At 33.9% G+C, this 16,652-nt stretch overlaps 3 protein-coding genes across 3 annotated transcripts in view; 1 reads left to right on the forward strand and 2 right to left on the reverse strand.

Moving 5' to 3' along the window:
- The window catches only part of LOC113396692 (succinate--hydroxymethylglutarate CoA-transferase), a 121,024-nt gene that overhangs the window by 25,933 nt on the left and 78,439 nt on the right, over positions 1 to 16,652 (reverse strand). The window lies entirely within an intron of this gene.
- Positions 58 to 1,119, reverse strand: LOC113396699 (uncharacterized). Its single transcript, XM_026634747.2, has 2 exons — positions 1,000 to 1,119; positions 58 to 888 (listed from the first exon to the last, which is right to left on the reverse strand). The coding sequence occupies exons 1-2, from the start codon at positions 1,078 to 1,080 to the stop codon at positions 148 to 150; spliced, it is 822 nt and encodes a 273-aa protein (XP_026490532.1). The 5' UTR covers positions 1,081 to 1,119; the 3' UTR covers positions 58 to 147.
- Positions 9,805 to 16,434, forward strand: LOC113396693 (sodium/potassium-transporting ATPase subunit beta-2-like). The gene is made up of 6 exons (XM_026634741.2): positions 9,805 to 9,979; positions 10,177 to 10,360; positions 14,351 to 14,605; positions 14,818 to 15,110; positions 15,340 to 15,508; positions 16,142 to 16,434. Exons 2-6 carry the CDS (start codon positions 10,201 to 10,203, stop codon positions 16,243 to 16,245), a joined length of 981 nt encoding a protein of 326 aa, XP_026490526.1. The 5' UTR covers positions 9,805 to 9,979; positions 10,177 to 10,200; the 3' UTR covers positions 16,246 to 16,434.

Here is a 16,652-nt window from a genome sequence, read left to right on the forward strand (position 1 = left end):
TCATTACTTGACTGTAATCTAACACATTCTATAATATCATTAGCTACATACTTCTAGAGTATGAAGATTAAAAACTTTAATAAATTAATAAATAATATTCAAGCTCTGTAAATGCACTATATAAATAAATTAACTATTCATAATTTATTAAGACATTTCTTCTTTCTTTTCACTTTTTTCCGTTGCTGGGCTATCAGCCAAAACATCATGAACTGGTTGAGGCTTGGTCCAAGCTTGGCAAACACAGGTTGGTCCTTGCCCATTACCACTGCCCGACTGACCACCGGACACCAAGAAACCTTGATTAAATTGGCCTGACCCGCTAGCTCCTGGCCCTTGGGTTTGTCCCGATTGTCCCTGGAAGCTGGACGAACTTCCCTGATATTGATTTTGACCTGTATAGTAACCGGACTGTGTGTTCTGGAACTGATTATTGGGCTGTCCGAATTGATTAGGATTTTGGTACACTACTTGGTATTGTCCCTGCTGGTTTTGTCCTTGGTTAAAACCTTGGCCGGATACAGCTGGATAAGCATGGTTATTATAATTTCCACCATCTTGGGGATAGGTACCTGCTTGATTATAACCGTTTTGGTAATTGTATTGACCTTGCCCTTGCTGTGTGCCTTGGAACGGCTGTTGGGTTTGGAATCCTTGATTCTGGAAGGTTGATTGGCCGTTCCATTGCTGGTATTGGGGGTATTGTTGTTGATTAAATTGTTGGTTAAGGGGATAGGTAGGCTGAGTGCCTGCAATCGGTTTGTTCTTGTGACTTTGGACGATGTCAATCACTCCGCCAATAATCTTTTCTGGTATGTGAAGACCTCCTGTTCGACCTTCCCGTTTAGATGATGAGCTGAACTCTGCAAGGGCCGCTAAACTCAACATCTGCAATTTCCAAAAAAAATACTTAGACTTAATACCTTATAACGAGACGTATAGCAATATTTTACTAAGAAATTAATATTTAATAATGATTAATAATTATAATTTACTCACGAGTATGCAAATTTTCTGGTGTCTGTTCATATTTTCAGTTTGAAGGCTCTTCACACAATTGCCAAAACTTTCCAAGGACATCCTTTTATATAAAATCCAGTGGCTAGCAGAACATATCGGTGATCTTTAGGGTTGTCACTGATTTCTTATTTATATTTATTTATAAAAACGTAAAATAAAGTAGGTTTAAATAATTTCATTTGTAATTAAAAACAAACGTTATAATAATTTTAAAAAAAATTATCAACATTATTATTTATTATACAATGTCTTACATAATATAATTAATATTAAAATAAAATATATTTTTAAAGAGCTATTTAAAAAAAAAATATCAATTTTAAAATCCTAAACAAATGTAAATTTCATAACGTTTAGAAATCAATTTAAAAAAGTCTTTAAATTACCAGCGTATTTAAAGTCAAGATTTTTTAATAATTTGGCACAGCCCTCATTACTTGCATGTCGTAATTTGTCTTCCGAGTGATCGAAGATCAGTGTAGAAGGTTTCTCACCCTTGACGTTGTACCGCTATAATGACGCTGAACCGGTGCTGGCCCTTAGCAAGTATCGATATCGAATGAATTTTTTTAATTATGTGGAATACTTCCAAATTGACCACATCACTATTAGCGATTCCTTATCCAACCTTGAGAACTCAGAAGTTCTTTTCTAGATACCTAATTGTAATTGTCATTCACCTCTTTGTAACTCACCCTTCAAACCGGATTACAACAGTACTGAGTAGTACCATTAAATTTAAACGTATTTATCAATCGAACAACGTTCAGTACGATGAGATTACTTTAATGATTATTTATTGTCCAGAATATTAGTACTTTAGAATAGAGAACAATGGTGTCATACAAAAAAGCTAAAATTGGTTATAATGGGCAAATATATCTTTACTTTAGAGTTTAGAGTTTGTTTTTTATGTTTGCACGTGCTCATCTCAGGAACTACAAGTCGGATTTGAAAAGAAAGGTTTTGTATTTGATAGCCTATATATAATTGTTAAATAGCTTTATTGGCTATTTAATATCACGCAAAGACCCTCGGAGCTGTAACGTGTAACGCCATAACGTAACGTTAAACGATAAAGCGAACCGAGACTCTGTAATGAAATAAACTTAAAGATGAATGATATATTTCCATACTTTTCATTTCGAAACGTTACGACTATAACATTAAATTTTATTTCCTTGAGACAATAAACTCAAACTCAAATTCCTTTGTTCAATATAGAATCATTACACTTACTTATTGTCAGTCAAATGAAACACTGCCACAATAGCTTTGGGCAGTATATTCGTCAAAATATTAGCATCTATTGTGCTCCACTGTTCATATATTTATTTAGAATACAATATTAAAATCCTGTTAAAGATCCAGATCCACAATAAGGCACTTTTATCGCCAAGTGACGAACTCTTTCAGACAAACTTGAGTACAACAGACATAGTGCGTAATACAAACAATTAAAAACAAAATAACATAACATATTCTGATTATAAGGTAAGAAATATGTGAATTACGACATATTTACATAACAAGTGGCAACGGCCATAATAAAACACAATTTTACGTATTTCATAATAAGTTGAAATCGAAGCACATACAAATATAACATAGAAGGTGTTGCCTGTGTCATTAATTACATTAAAAAAAACCTAGATTAAATAATCGATATTCAATTCAATCGATATCCGCTACCCACGAATCCGCCAACTCACATTAAGATTGACGCAGTCCCCCGACACAGTACACGCGAAAGCATTACTTTTTTTTTCTTTTTAAAAACTTATCACGGATCATCGTCGAAGCACAATTTATTATATTAACCCCGTTCCGCTTCAAGGAAGCTAAAGATTAAACTTCATTATTTGAGATAAATTGATTGTGAAAGGATAAGAGGATTTACTTACAACGTTGTTATCGTCCTTAGTTCTTGAATATTATATTAATTAACTTATAGGAAATTACTTCTAGTCAGTGGTGGGGCTAGACCAAAATATATGCGGGCTAAACCGTCTTAATCTGTGGTCCTAGGACGCACTACAATATGACCATTTCTATTTTTAACACTTGGTAGTGGGGCTTTGTGTAAGACCGTCTAGGGTAGGTACCACACAATCATCATATAGTCTATTACTTGTAATACAAATTTGTCTAAAAGTAACATTAAGAAGCACCCTGCTAATGTCTCTCTCTCGGGCTAAGGCATCCGATCCCGAGGACGAGCATTAACTGAGATAGGAGCTTATTCCATCACGTTACAATGCGTGCAGATCACGATTTCAAATCCAGGAAAACATCATCAGATCTCGTTCAGATAGGTGTAAAATAATATCGGATAATACCAACCAACAGTGGATCAGCGTTGTGGATCAAGATTTAAATTTGTTCTTGCGTAGTGAGGATGCATTAATATTGAATTATAATATAATATTATATATGATTATAATAAGTTGCAGAATTAAGGCGGCAGAAGACAATATCGTCTCCACAAAATAATTCTTCTTTATTATTATTTTATTTTAAATACGGTGGCAGGCCGGTATATGGGCTTCTTGATAGTAAAAGGTTACCACCGCCAATGGCACTACAAGAAACATTATTCATGCTTTACATTGTTAATGCGCCACCAACTTTGGAAACAAAGATATTATAGGCTCAATTCGAAACAAAAAAATACTAAATACTGCTGTTTGGCGGAAGAATATCTGAGGAGTGGGAGGTACTCAGGTACCAAGTAAAATAAACTGGTAGTAAAATTGTTATTATTAAAAAACGATCAACATAAAACTTGAATGATGGCCGTGCGGGGTACCTGTACCTAGTATTTGCTGGAGGCAATCGATAAATATCTAGGACATTAGCGTCGTCAACGCGAATCGTTGCCGGTAGTGACTGATGTATAAATGATAAGAAAAACCATCGGGGACTTCACTATTAGACGACTATTTGACTTTTTTTAATGTTGCTTGTCACAAAGCCGTTCGAACTAATGATTAATAACTAATTAGCAGCCAACTTTACTGATAAAGTGCCAGTTTATCGCAAATAAAACGTGATGATTGCTGTTCAGCCGTTTTTCTATTCTACTGTTAGTAGATCAACGATCCAGTTGTGGTGCCGTTAAAGGTGTATCGGAATAGAATCAGAAACGAAAAGAAAAAAGCTAACTGTGGTTAGCTCTCGCTCTCTGTGGTTGGTTCTCGTAATAAATTTGATTTAGTTACAAGAGCCTTCTCTTGTAACTAAATCAAATTTTACGTAACTATTTATTTTGTTATTTAACATAATGTATCAGTGAGAAAAGATCAAAGGGAACGAGTTTATCTCCTTAACACTGAACTACATTAAGCTGCTGAATACAGGTAGGAATTTGATCCAAGCACATTATGGTGCCGATAAATTTACGCTATTTTCGTCTTGTATATCTTTTTTAGGTTTTCTCAATTTTATTACTATGATATGTTGAACAAGTAAATAGTTTATATTCAAAACGGATGAAACTGGGATGAAACTACTTGTATAATTATTTTATTTATTAAAACGTTCTCCGAAACGCGCTGTAAAATAAATATATATATGATAATAAAAATTAAAAATAAGTTTTGTACATATCATAACAGCGTGGTATGGTGGCAAACATACCTACTAATTACCTTATAAGTTTTTTTGACATTGGCTTAGTAGTGTTGCCAGTAAAAAAAATAGAAAGTACAGATTTACATATTTTAGCAAAAAGGTAGGACAATGACATTGCTATACTAAAGATTACAGGATCAATCGATCAATTCGATCAGTATCTCGAAACCAGGGCAATTTCGGGCCCCCATAAATTTGTCGTGAACCACGCTTGAATTTTTCATAAACAAAAAGTATATTATGACTAGCTTTGTTACCAAATTACATAATATTTAAACAAATAATTTATGAACAATCACCAATCATAGTAATTTAACTCTAATTTGATCAAAACCTCACTCACTCACCGATCATCAAAATTCTAAGGTAATTTTAGAACAACCACTAATTTCAAAATTAAAGAAAAACAAAAAAAATGTCAGAATTATAAAAAAACGGTACCTATTTATTATCGATTTGTTAACCATTTGCACCGCCCATTGGCATACACATTGGCGAGAAGCCAAGAACAATTGTGAAGTCACATTTGGATTGGATAAACTTTTTCCGGTCAAAGAATTGCATTTCCTTTTTGTTTTATATATTTTACGTTTTGGGTATATCCCATGATATGATGACGATGTCCTTCTGTCAAATTTTGGCCACATCGGTCCATCTCAAGGGAGACTACCTAATACCGTCATTATAATATGCAGCACATATTACTGTGACGGTGACGTGTAAACTCTCTAGACGGCGAATCCAACTCGACAGGAAAGAGTTCAGGCACAGGACCGACGACTTTACGTACTTTTCGAAACACGGGAGTGTATAGACTTCTATCTTCTATATTTAGCTGAAGTCATATTACCAAGATAATCACGGTGTAGCTAGTAAGTATGGGTGAACCTGATTAGCCTTTAATACTCATATAAGAACTTCCTTATAAGGAATTTCAGATTGTTACTACCTTCTTCATATAAAAACAAATATTTCTCACATCGATAACTGAGAAATTTTGGATGTTATTAATCCAAGCTAGTTGCTCTGCGAATTGATTTTTCTTAAAGTTTTTTTGTTTTCAACATAGTCGCAACCAACTCTTATGTTTTTTTTAATAACTTTTTATTTTTACTTTGTCTTACAATCTCCACATATGGTATCATCTTCGGCTTTGGTGTAATTCCCATTATTTTGAGTTTGGATGTTTGATGTGCACGCAAGTTTTTTTTATGTTATAGGGGGCAAACGAGCAGGAGGCTCACCTAAAGGAAAGTGATTACCGCCCATGGACATCTGGATGTTTTTTATTTCCAAGCAGCATCAAACAAAAATTTTTGGATTGTAATATTTTGACTTCGTTTTCAGTTTTCTGTAGTTCTTGTCGATTCTTAGTGAAATTCTGGATTTCTAAGCTAGTCTAGATTGTAGTTGGGCAGCCTGTCCAATATGAGTTGATCTCTATATTTTTATAACTATATTTTAATTTACGTCTATCAGAATAGTCGACTTACATCTTCCATTACTAATATTTGAATGTTTAAGATCCGTTCAATATGTATCAACCGGCTAAAAAGATTGAACGAAATTGGTCATAAAGATTCATTACGTCATGAAGAAAGAATGAAGGATACCTGTTTGACGAATTAGCAAATTATGATGTAAGAAATATTTAACATCGCTTACAACGTCAATGCGTTGAGAACAGTTTGTAATATCAATGTAAAAATGATCGTACAATAAAGTATTATATGTATAAATACAATTTCTATACTCTAGTCTAAAGAATGTTATTATTGTCGTGGACGCAAACCACGGCCGTAATAGTTCTGCCGTAATAAGAGGTCATATGAATAAAGTTGCTGTGTACGTCAATAGAGTTCCCTAGACATTATATCAAATAAAATAAAATTTTATAACCATATTATAAAGAGTTAGTGTTTCTGTTCGACTTCTATGTGTGTGTAATTTGTATTGTGATGTTTAATGTATGTATATTTTTGTTGGGATCTGTGATTGGATAATTGTTTTAAAACATACAGGTTTTTTAAACCATACAGGAGCTATCGTTGTGGAAAATAATATCTAAGAAGGTTTTTGTATTAGATATGATATTAGTTTTATCGATATGATGGTTATGTCGTCCTGACCGATTTCGGTCACAACGGAAAATCTCAAAGGAGATCAGTCTAACAACGCAGGAAGTATTGGTGAAACGCGAAAACTTTCTCTTCCCTCACTCTTGTAATCTGATAATGTCACGGGAGCGTCACACTGCCCATTAACAGACTCCGGGCATTTACTGATAATTTTTCGAAAGAAATACCCTTTTTAAAAATTAACTTTTTATCGGTTTTTTTTTTATATGTTACAATTCTGTGATCTTATACTAATATTATATCTTATATCTAGCTACTCACCCAATGAGGCACAATTTATCGACATACATACACAACAAAACATAAAAGTAATCAAGATCTCATGTCACTATATTTAGCCGCTACAAAAAATAAGGATATCAATTGGGCTTTTGTTGTTACGTGTATGTTCCTCAATATCTTCACTGAATATTTAAGATTAATTTATGTTTTTTTTTTAATAAATAGGAGTCAAAGGTGTTCCGAAATATATTTGATGAGGAAATTACACCTCTAAATATATAACATGGTTAATGACATTGTACAAGGTTTATAAATACGACTATTATAGTCCTTTAAACTTTAAAACATATATATGTCATGGACATTAAGTAAAACCATAATTTTCCCTAACGAAATTTTGCATAGATCAGGAGTTAGGATATAAGACCAAATGAAACTTGGATAGAAATCTTTATCCTGTTCTAACTACGGAACCGAGAACACTCAATACAGATCAGACTTGATGACGCAGTGGACCCTCCGCTGACCTCCGCTACGGATCACTACATCCATTCACTCAGTTTAACTAATGTCTACATACGTATTAAACATACAAATCGCTTCATCGAACTATATTACTGGGCCAACAGGAGTATCATAGGAAATAATTCCTATATACCTATATAATATTTAAAAGTAAAAAGTAACTTCCTAAAAATATTCCGCAAATTTCCTGCAACAGATTTGGAGCTTATTCGACCACTACTGTAATACGGTTTGGTAAATATGAACAACAGTGGTAAAATTCAATTGACTCATGAAGGATTCCTCACGATGTTTCATGTGATAGGCGGTGCGAGACCAGCATGGAATGAATTATACAGAACCTAAGCACAAACACACTCAGCGATGCACACCTCAGCCAAGTCCCAAAATTCGGACATTTAAGCAAACATATTATTTTATAAAGAAAGGGTTAAGGAATTTTTAGGACACTTATCTGTAAAAATGAAAGGCATACGGTATATAGCGACGGATATATACATAAGTACGCCTGGAGATGGGAAAAATTGATACAGCGTATCTTGAAAGATTATCACGTATTTTGTGTTTTATATTACACGGCTTTTTAGTGATTTGACTATTACAACAAATTCACTGGTTCTCAAATCAATATCCGGATACTATACATTAAATCTTTAGAAAATTAAGCATTCGTTACTAAGAATGTAATTATCCTATATGCTTGTACAAGACCTATTGATCCGTCAAAACGTAATAATACAACAAAAAGTATTGACGTCCATCAGCAAAATGGCAGAACTGATGTAAACCACCTCAAACCAGTAAAATACTAGATGAGTTTTTAAAAGATTACTTATGTTCCAATTCTTATTTCATTTCATTCTTTGCTTTGTCTAACATTTATTATTGTTTGTATGTGATCAAAGGCCTTATTTTTTAAGTGGCTTGCAAAAAGTTGTCGGTAAAAGGATGACAACAAGACACGAGGTAAATCAAATGGGATGTATTTAGAGAATATTAATTACAAGAATTTTTAATCACATCTTAGATTGTGAATTCGTCACTGATTCAAATAAGAGAATTAATGGCAAGGTGACAAATAAATTAAACTAAATTTGCGGGGGAGAGCATAGGACGGTGTCATACATCAAGACGCCAAAAAATCTGCAGGGTAATATTCAGGCACACTTGCAATCACAATCGGCTTTAAATTTGTAAGGAACTTGAACACAAGAATATACAAGTTTGACAGAGTATGATGCACTTACATTAATATTTTAATTGCTATGTCTTTGACGAGCCGAGATGGCCCAGTGGTTAGAACGCGTGCATCTTAACCGATGATTTCGGGTTCAAACCCAGGCAGGCACCACTGAATTTTCATGTGCTTAATTTGTGTTTATAATTCATCTCGTGCTCGGCGGTGAAGGAAAACATCGTGAGGAAACCTGCATGTGTCTAATTTCAACGAAATTCTTCCACATGTGTATTCCACCAACCCGCATTGGAGCAGCGTGGTGGAATATGCTCCATACCTTCTCCTCAACGGGAGAGGAGGCCTTAGCCCAGCAGTGGGAAATTTACAGGCTGATTATGTATGTATGTTATGTCTTTGACAAAAAACAGGTAGTTAAAATAAATAAAACTTGGGTCATTTTGAGTGTCGTTAAAAATAGTTATTCTTATATTTAACGGTAGATGAAGGATTTATTTAAAGAACCACCTATTACATAGTCTTAACCGCACCACAATCAGTCTCCTTCATCATTTCTATATCTTAAACAACATTGCCGAAATATACTCTGCCCGGCTAACACAACTAAAAGCAATAGAGGTACGAATTTAATTCGATATTTCAACGCCACAACAGAAACAAATATTCAAGCATTTGAGCGTTATATGTTTAATGCGTTTATCTAAAAAACAACAAATCTTATTTGAAAAAAATTTTTGCCACTGAATATCGCGTTTATTGAAGAAGGCATACAGCATAAGCCCTACCTTAACTTTTTGAAGACTCCTATTATCAACCAATCGTGCAAACTGTGCTGGTATTTTAATAATGGGCTGCACTAGGTTACGCATATCATTAAACATTTTAAATAGATTCCTGTTCATACATGTTTGTACTTGTAAATAATTCAAATATACCACGCGAAATAACTAGTTTTAACGGACCAACGATTTCTTACATTTTTAATGAACCTTTGTGTTGTAACCTGAATACTAGCAGTGACGAATAGCTGTATATAATGTCCTAGACGTAAAACATAAATTCATTACTCTCGCAAAAATTAAACCAATTTAGTAACAAGAAGATTAAGTTAAATTGTAACAAATTAACTTATGTAACAGATGATTCACTAAGGTTGAACACCGTCCCATTATCCTGTGACGGCGTGCGCGAGCGCAGTCGCTTCTCATTGCACTCACGCGCCGCTCAGCGTAAAATATCAAAACTGGTGAGTATGATTTATTAACGGTGACCTCTTTGATACGGCAGACTTTTTTATAGTAACGAGTTTAATAATGGAATTACGCTGTTTAAGTTAAAATGATTTTTTTTTTAAATTGATTTCTATAATATGTGGTTATTCTTGATACTTAGAATTTTAGGGACTGTTCATCTGTGTTTTATATTTGATATTTTACCCAACAGGAGAAGTTCAAGCAATCGACAAATATGACGGTCAAGAAACGACCGTCAGATTTGACGAGCCTCGAGCGGTTCAACATGTACTACCGTGAAAGGGAACCGCCTCTGACCGCAGGGCAGAAGTTCCAACGGTTTATATGGAATCCGAAGACGAGGCAGTTCTGCGGCAGGACCGGAGCAAGTTGGTGTAAGTGTTACTGGCATTTAATTTAATGTATACTTATAAATGAGGTAACATTTTTGTAATGACTCACTGAAAGCAGGGCCGGTTAACGCAGGATAAGCAACTGCCTTGGGGCTCTTAGGTAGTTGCCTATAAATTGAGACGTTATGTTTTAAAATTGTCAATGAAATTGTTGAAAATATTTTGAAGCCGTTTTGAAAAATTTGATATTCCAATATTTCTCATATTTGAATAGGATTTTGACAAATCTACGTACGTTCTAATAAACCATCATACTTTTAAACAAAATTGCTTTGTGGAAGAAAAATATATATTTTTGGAAGTTAAGGGTAAAACTAAAACGTGCATGACTAGAGACAACGACGTGGTTAATCCAGTCCTCACTGAACGAAACTACTAAACGAATACACATAGAAATTATACTTGAAGATGTAGAGCATTTCGGAGACGGTTTTAGTATAAAATCTTTACATATAACACTTCGCAATTTTAACCGCATTAAATTTAGACTATTGACGTGACCGATTGAAGCGTGAATTTAATGTTTTATTAAAAATATATTGGCATGAAAGATACAAGAAGAAAAAATAAACTTATAACGTCAAGTTTCAACCTTACGTCAATTAATCTTCGTTTTTTTTTGGCCAAGAAATCTTTTTGTGGGACAGAGTATAATAAAAACAGTAAACGCTTAAAAAATATAGCTTTGATTTCTTAAAATTGAATGAAAGCTTATGTTTAACGTTAACGTTACGTTAAAACATGTCTGAGTTAATGAAACTCTACAATTTTTTTATAGTTATCAACATTTTATCATTTTAAATCGCAACTGTTTTTTTTTATTAATTAGGCACATAAAAAGGATTTAAGCAATAAAAAAATGTTATTATTTAAATCTAAATACTATATCTTAGTACATTGAGTGTCTGTATTTTTTCTTTCAAATAATAACATTATAACTTAAATGACGTAAATAAAGTCGTATATATTTAACAATATTATTGGTGCTAAAACTAAGTGACTTTAAATTAACTCAGTTGTTACTATTTTTCTCAAACGAAAGAACATAATTTATCGTATTTTATCGTCTTATACGTTTTAACATATTTTTCATCAAGACTACTTATATAACCGCTGACTAGTGCTTTTATTTCATTGTTTGATTATATATTATGGTTCTAGTGCATTTTTGTATTTTAAATTAATTTGCGTTCTTAATGTACATGAACAATGTAATCTTCAATGAATACTTATAATCTTTTTTACACATATCCATTCACGGATCCCACCTCGAAAATGTTTAGTCTTACGACATAATCATTAATACTCTGAGGACCTCATCCTTATAGCTAATCTCTAAAATATATGTACATTAATTACTGTATGATGAACGTTTTATTAACTTTTTCTTCTATTGTTATAATAGAAAAAATTATATACTGAAATAAAATCTATTCGCGATTCAAATCGGATAAGGAGTGCATACTCGTATAAACAAACGATAGATTTAAATATTACATGCGGTTAGCTAATAGCTCTGCTATATTATGCACTACAAACAGATCCAATTTATATATATATATGTATATATATATATCTAAAATATATAATACGACACTATTCCGTTTTACTAATGTTATTCACTTTAATTTGACTCCCTAAGTTCCTATAATATTCGCAAGATTCAAAACGCATTTTTGTTTTCGAATCCCTAATAAATACCACAGATAATTCAAGATCTCGACCAATGATATCGTTTCGATTCAATATCATAGTGGTTTATTTGTCTTTGTTCCTTCTCTGATTGAAATAAGCCATAGTTATCTACGTATTAAAGCGTGCTAGGTATTAGGTATAAATCTTACCAATATTATACGAAAGTTTGGATGGATGGATGTTTGTTGTTCAACGCTAGAACTGCTGATTAAATCTGACTTAAATTTCGCACAGAGGTGGTTTATAAATAACACGTGTGCTGCTGCCTTATTTTATTATTTATTGTGGAAATGCATATGAACCTAATATCAACAATAACGCCCCTCCCCTGAAGGATCACACGCGACGGAAACCAGTAATTTAATAAATGTATGTGTACTTTAATTACTCGTAGTAAAACAAAATACCCATTAAGTTTCTGGTCGGTTCTTGTCGATAGATTCTATGTTCTTGAACGGTAGAGTTAGCTTTACTAAAGTGCTTGTAGGGCTCAATTGTATAAGAGTTTGAAGTATTTAAGAAATGACAAGACAAGACTCGCAAAGGAAGATTTAATGCATACGGTCGATAGATTTATTTAGTTCTATTACGGGGCGTACCACATTCCGGTTCGAACCCACGACAGCCGGCAGCCGGCAGGAGATGTGGCAGGATGTAGCAATGAGCTCATTGCTTCAATTCAACGGTCGCCGGAGTTTCCGGCCGCGTCTTGTGATCACCTTGGACGGACGACCGACGTGTTTTATTGCCTAATTCGGTTTTAAACTATTCTACCTTTATATGTATATATTTATGTATAAAATAGACATCGTCTTAAATTTGAGATTTGATTTACATTTTTAACGCACTGTAAAAAATAAGAAGCTTTAACTTCGATTAAAGTATCATCATTATTTCAGTAGTTAATTCAGTTAATCATTTCAAATTCGATAGCAGCTAAGTTCCTTAAATTTTGAGTCCAGTTAGCGTTATTAACAATACCTCTATCGTATTACGAATTCAGTTCTGACTTTCCCAATAAATCACGTCTACTAGTAAAACCAGAGATTAATTTTTTGCTTAAATAATCAGAATTAACGCTGCTAGTAATATTATAATTAAACATTGGCAAGAATTTTCGCGCTCTACTTTACACAGTAGGTGTTTTTACCCTCTGTATTTTAGTTAAGTCTTTAATGCGGGTCCTTATATGAGCTAGCCACTAGACCAACGGCGAACAAAGTTTCTACGAGTATGTAGTATTTAAAAACCATACTGGCGCCATGCCGTCTGTCTAACAAGTGTTATGAATATGGCAATCTCTTATAAAACTATGAGAGTGCGTGTAAAGGAATTTGTATTGCTTGTCAGAACTCAGAGCATATCTACATATTTATTTTTATTGTTATTACATAATCAGCCTGTAAATTTCCCACTGCTGGGCTAGGGCCTCCTCTCCCGTTGAGGAGCAGGTATGGAGCATATTCCACCACGCTCCAATGCGGGTTGGTGGAATACACATGTGGCAGAATTTCGTTGAAATTAGACACATGCAGGTTTCCTCACGATGTTTTCCTTCGCCGCCGAGCACGAGATGAATTATAAACAAATTAAGCACATGTAAATTCAGTGGTGCCTGCCTGGGTTTGAACCCGAAAATCATCGGTTAAGATGCACGCGTTCTAACCACTGGGCCATCTCACAAAGGATCATGATCATAAAGGAATCTCAATGTAATAGTTTCGCCTAACAGTAATACTTAGTATCGTCGTGTTCCGGCTTAGAGGGTGAGTGAGCCAGTGTCACTACAGGTCCAAGCGACATAACATTTCAATTCTCAAGGTTGATGACGCATTGGCGATGTAAGGGATGGTTAAAATTTCTTACGGGACAATTGGGTCACCTGTAGGTAAGTGTTAACCGCTGCCACCATAGATATTGGCGTCATATGAAATTAAAACCATTTCTTACCCAACATGCGCGATAACCTTGAACCTTGCGCCTTTAACTGAGATGTTATATCCCTTGTGTCTGTAGTTGCACTGGCTCACTCACTGCTTAGGGTAGAATATATGACTTTGTAGTACCCTCCCAGACGGGCTTGCAAAAAGCCGTATCACTAAGTAAATTAATTACAGCAAAATTATTAGACGGCAGTTCTTAATCGGTCTTGTGATAGTCCAACTTGCCTAATTAGTTCACAAAGCCTATACAATAACTTTGTGGTATCTATGTATGGTTTTGGATATCGATTGACGATTTTGACGCGTTATATTAATAAATATTTTGAATTTACAGCTAAAATAGCCTTATTCTACTTCATCTTCTACGCCGCGTTGGCAGTTCTCGTTGCCATCTGCATGTGGACTTTTCTACAGCTATTAGACGCTAGACAGCCAAGATGGCAACTGGATAGTTCCATTATTGGCACCAATCCTGGTCTCGGTTTCCGACCCACGCCTCCAGAGGTCGCCAGCAGCGTGATATGGTACAAAGGCAATGATCCCGGCAGCTACCAATTTTGGATTAAGGAATTATCGAATTTTTTGAAAAGTAAGTTAATCATTTCTATTCCTCAGATGTAACCTATATATATATCGTGTCGGTGATTGGTAGTGCATTCAACGTGTATACTTCTTCCAGTCTAAATGTGTTTGGGTAAAGTTTTGTTTGCTTCAAAATTATATGAAAAATATTTTACATCAAGAATTACACGGTATTTTAAGAGCACAAATTTTAAGGAAATCTCTTCGTTGTTTTTTCAGAATACAAACGGGACGCAAACAAATCAGGCGCTGGCCAAAACATTCACAATTGTGACTTCAAGCTTCCTCCTCCAGCTGGAAAGGTCTGTGATGTGGATGTTAATGCTTGGAGTCCATGTATAGAAGAAAACGGATTTGCATACCACAAATCGACGCCTTGCATCTTTCTCAAGCTAAACAAGATTTATGCTTGGAAACCAGAATTCTACAACAGTTCTGATCATCTCCCATCCGCCATGCCAGAAGACTTGAAAGAACATATCAGGAATATGACAGCATATGACAAGAACTATGTAAGATTATTTTATAAATAAACTAACAGTTCCAGACAGATCAGCGGGCCTAAACAAAATCCTATTATATAGCGAAGGATGATATTATTTTTATAAAAACCACATCTATTTGATACATACAAATTGCTTCAAATATATGTATAAATAATATACAATTAAATAAAATAATGCTAAAATAAGGTTTTATATAAAACTAAAATCATGTTAAATAATTATATTTTGGTTCCAGCTGAACATGGTGTGGGTATCATGTCAGGGTGAGAATCCAGCCGATAGAGAGAACATTGGACCGATCCAATACCTACCCTACAGAGGTTTCCCAGGATATTACTTCCCATACTCTAACCAAGAAGGCTACCTTAGTCCACTAGTAGCAGTTCATTTACAAAGACCTAAAAGTAAGTATCATAAAAATTTGCAAACAACATGCATATATTTAATTATGTAAGTTAATTTGATAAAAACAGTTTCTATTAAGTGTCTTGCTAATTCTTCAAGCAAGAATCTACATTCGCAACGGTTACCTCTGAATGTTACATTTAATATGATCTTGCAAAAATGACGATTCTTGAATCCTTTAACTTTACTAAAGAGTTTCGATTGAGATATTCTGATTTTCTCAATCATATTTTCTAAATTCTTCGAATCGTATGTTAGCATACATGATTTTTGTGTCCAAAAGTCATAACAAAAATATAATAAAAACCTCGTGAATGTTGCTCCACTGACAATAAGGCTTCTTTCATATTCAGGGCAGGATTAAGAGCTTAAACGAACGCACAATTACATTGCGGTTTGACGGATGTAGCTACATTCTGTATATAAAATTTTAATATCAAGAGTTTTTCATTTCATCAATTGTATACATTCTAACATTTCAGAGTGATTTTTTCAAATTTAAATTGTAAATTTTTTTGTTATAATTAATATATGTAAACAAATTCCAAATTGACAAAAAAGAACCGCTGAGTTTCAATCGCGAAGCCAATGGTAGTTTTTTAATTTAAATTAATCGAAATTATTTTTCACAGCCGGCATGCTGATCAACATCGAGTGTCGTGCGTGGGCGCATAACATCAAATACGACAGGGTGGAAGGCATTGGTTCCGTACATATTGAAATTATGGTCGAATAAAACGATTGTCTATCGAGTAATCAAAAATGTTGTTATTTATAAGTTTCTCAACATAACTTTTTAATTACATCTAGAAATATAACCTAATACAGACATCTGGCATTGTTTCTGGTTTTAGTATTGTTCGTTCTGAAAATGTATGGGAAACGTTTTAGTGTATTAAATTTATAAATAAAATGACTTATTGTATTTTGTTTCTTATTTATCTAACGCTTAAGTCTAAATTACGTTGTCCTTTGATAATAATAAATGATAAAATTAACATCTATTATTCAAAGATATATTTTGCCGTTTCGAAATGATACACTCAATGCGTTGAGTTGAAATAGGAGTGTGTTCTGAACCCAGAAACAGCATCCATCTACTTGTTATCCAATCCACAATCCTTCTGTCATCATCCATCATTT

Source organism: Vanessa tameamea, chromosome 4 (genome assembly GCF_037043105.1).
Source record: "Vanessa tameamea isolate UH-Manoa-2023 chromosome 4, ilVanTame1 primary haplotype, whole genome shotgun sequence".
In the NCBI taxonomy this organism is placed as follows: Eukaryota; Metazoa; Arthropoda; class Insecta; order Lepidoptera; family Nymphalidae; genus Vanessa; species Vanessa tameamea.

What these genes read in the sequence shown, in the direction of transcription:
- LOC113396699 (XM_026634747.2), bottom strand. Translation starts at nt 1,080, where the DNA reads ATGTCCTTGGAAAGTTTTGGCAATTGTGTGAAGAGCCTTCAAACTGAA. An exon ending in ACCAGAAAATTTGCATACTC is followed by an intron (nt 889 to 999) that starts GTGAGTAAATTA and finishes TGGAAATTGCAG; the next exon opens with ATGTTGAGTTTAGCGGCCCT.
- LOC113396693 (XM_026634741.2), top strand. Translation starts at nt 10,201, where the DNA reads ATGACGGTCAAGAAACGACCGTCAGATTTGACGAGCCTCGAGCGGTTC. An exon ending in CAGGACCGGAGCAAGTTGGT is followed by an intron (nt 10,361 to 14,350) that starts GTAAGTGTTACT and finishes TTGAATTTACAG; the next exon opens with CTAAAATAGCCTTATTCTAC. An exon ending in CAGCATATGACAAGAACTAT is followed by an intron (nt 15,111 to 15,339) that starts GTAAGATTATTT and finishes TTTTGGTTCCAG; the next exon opens with CTGAACATGGTGTGGGTATC.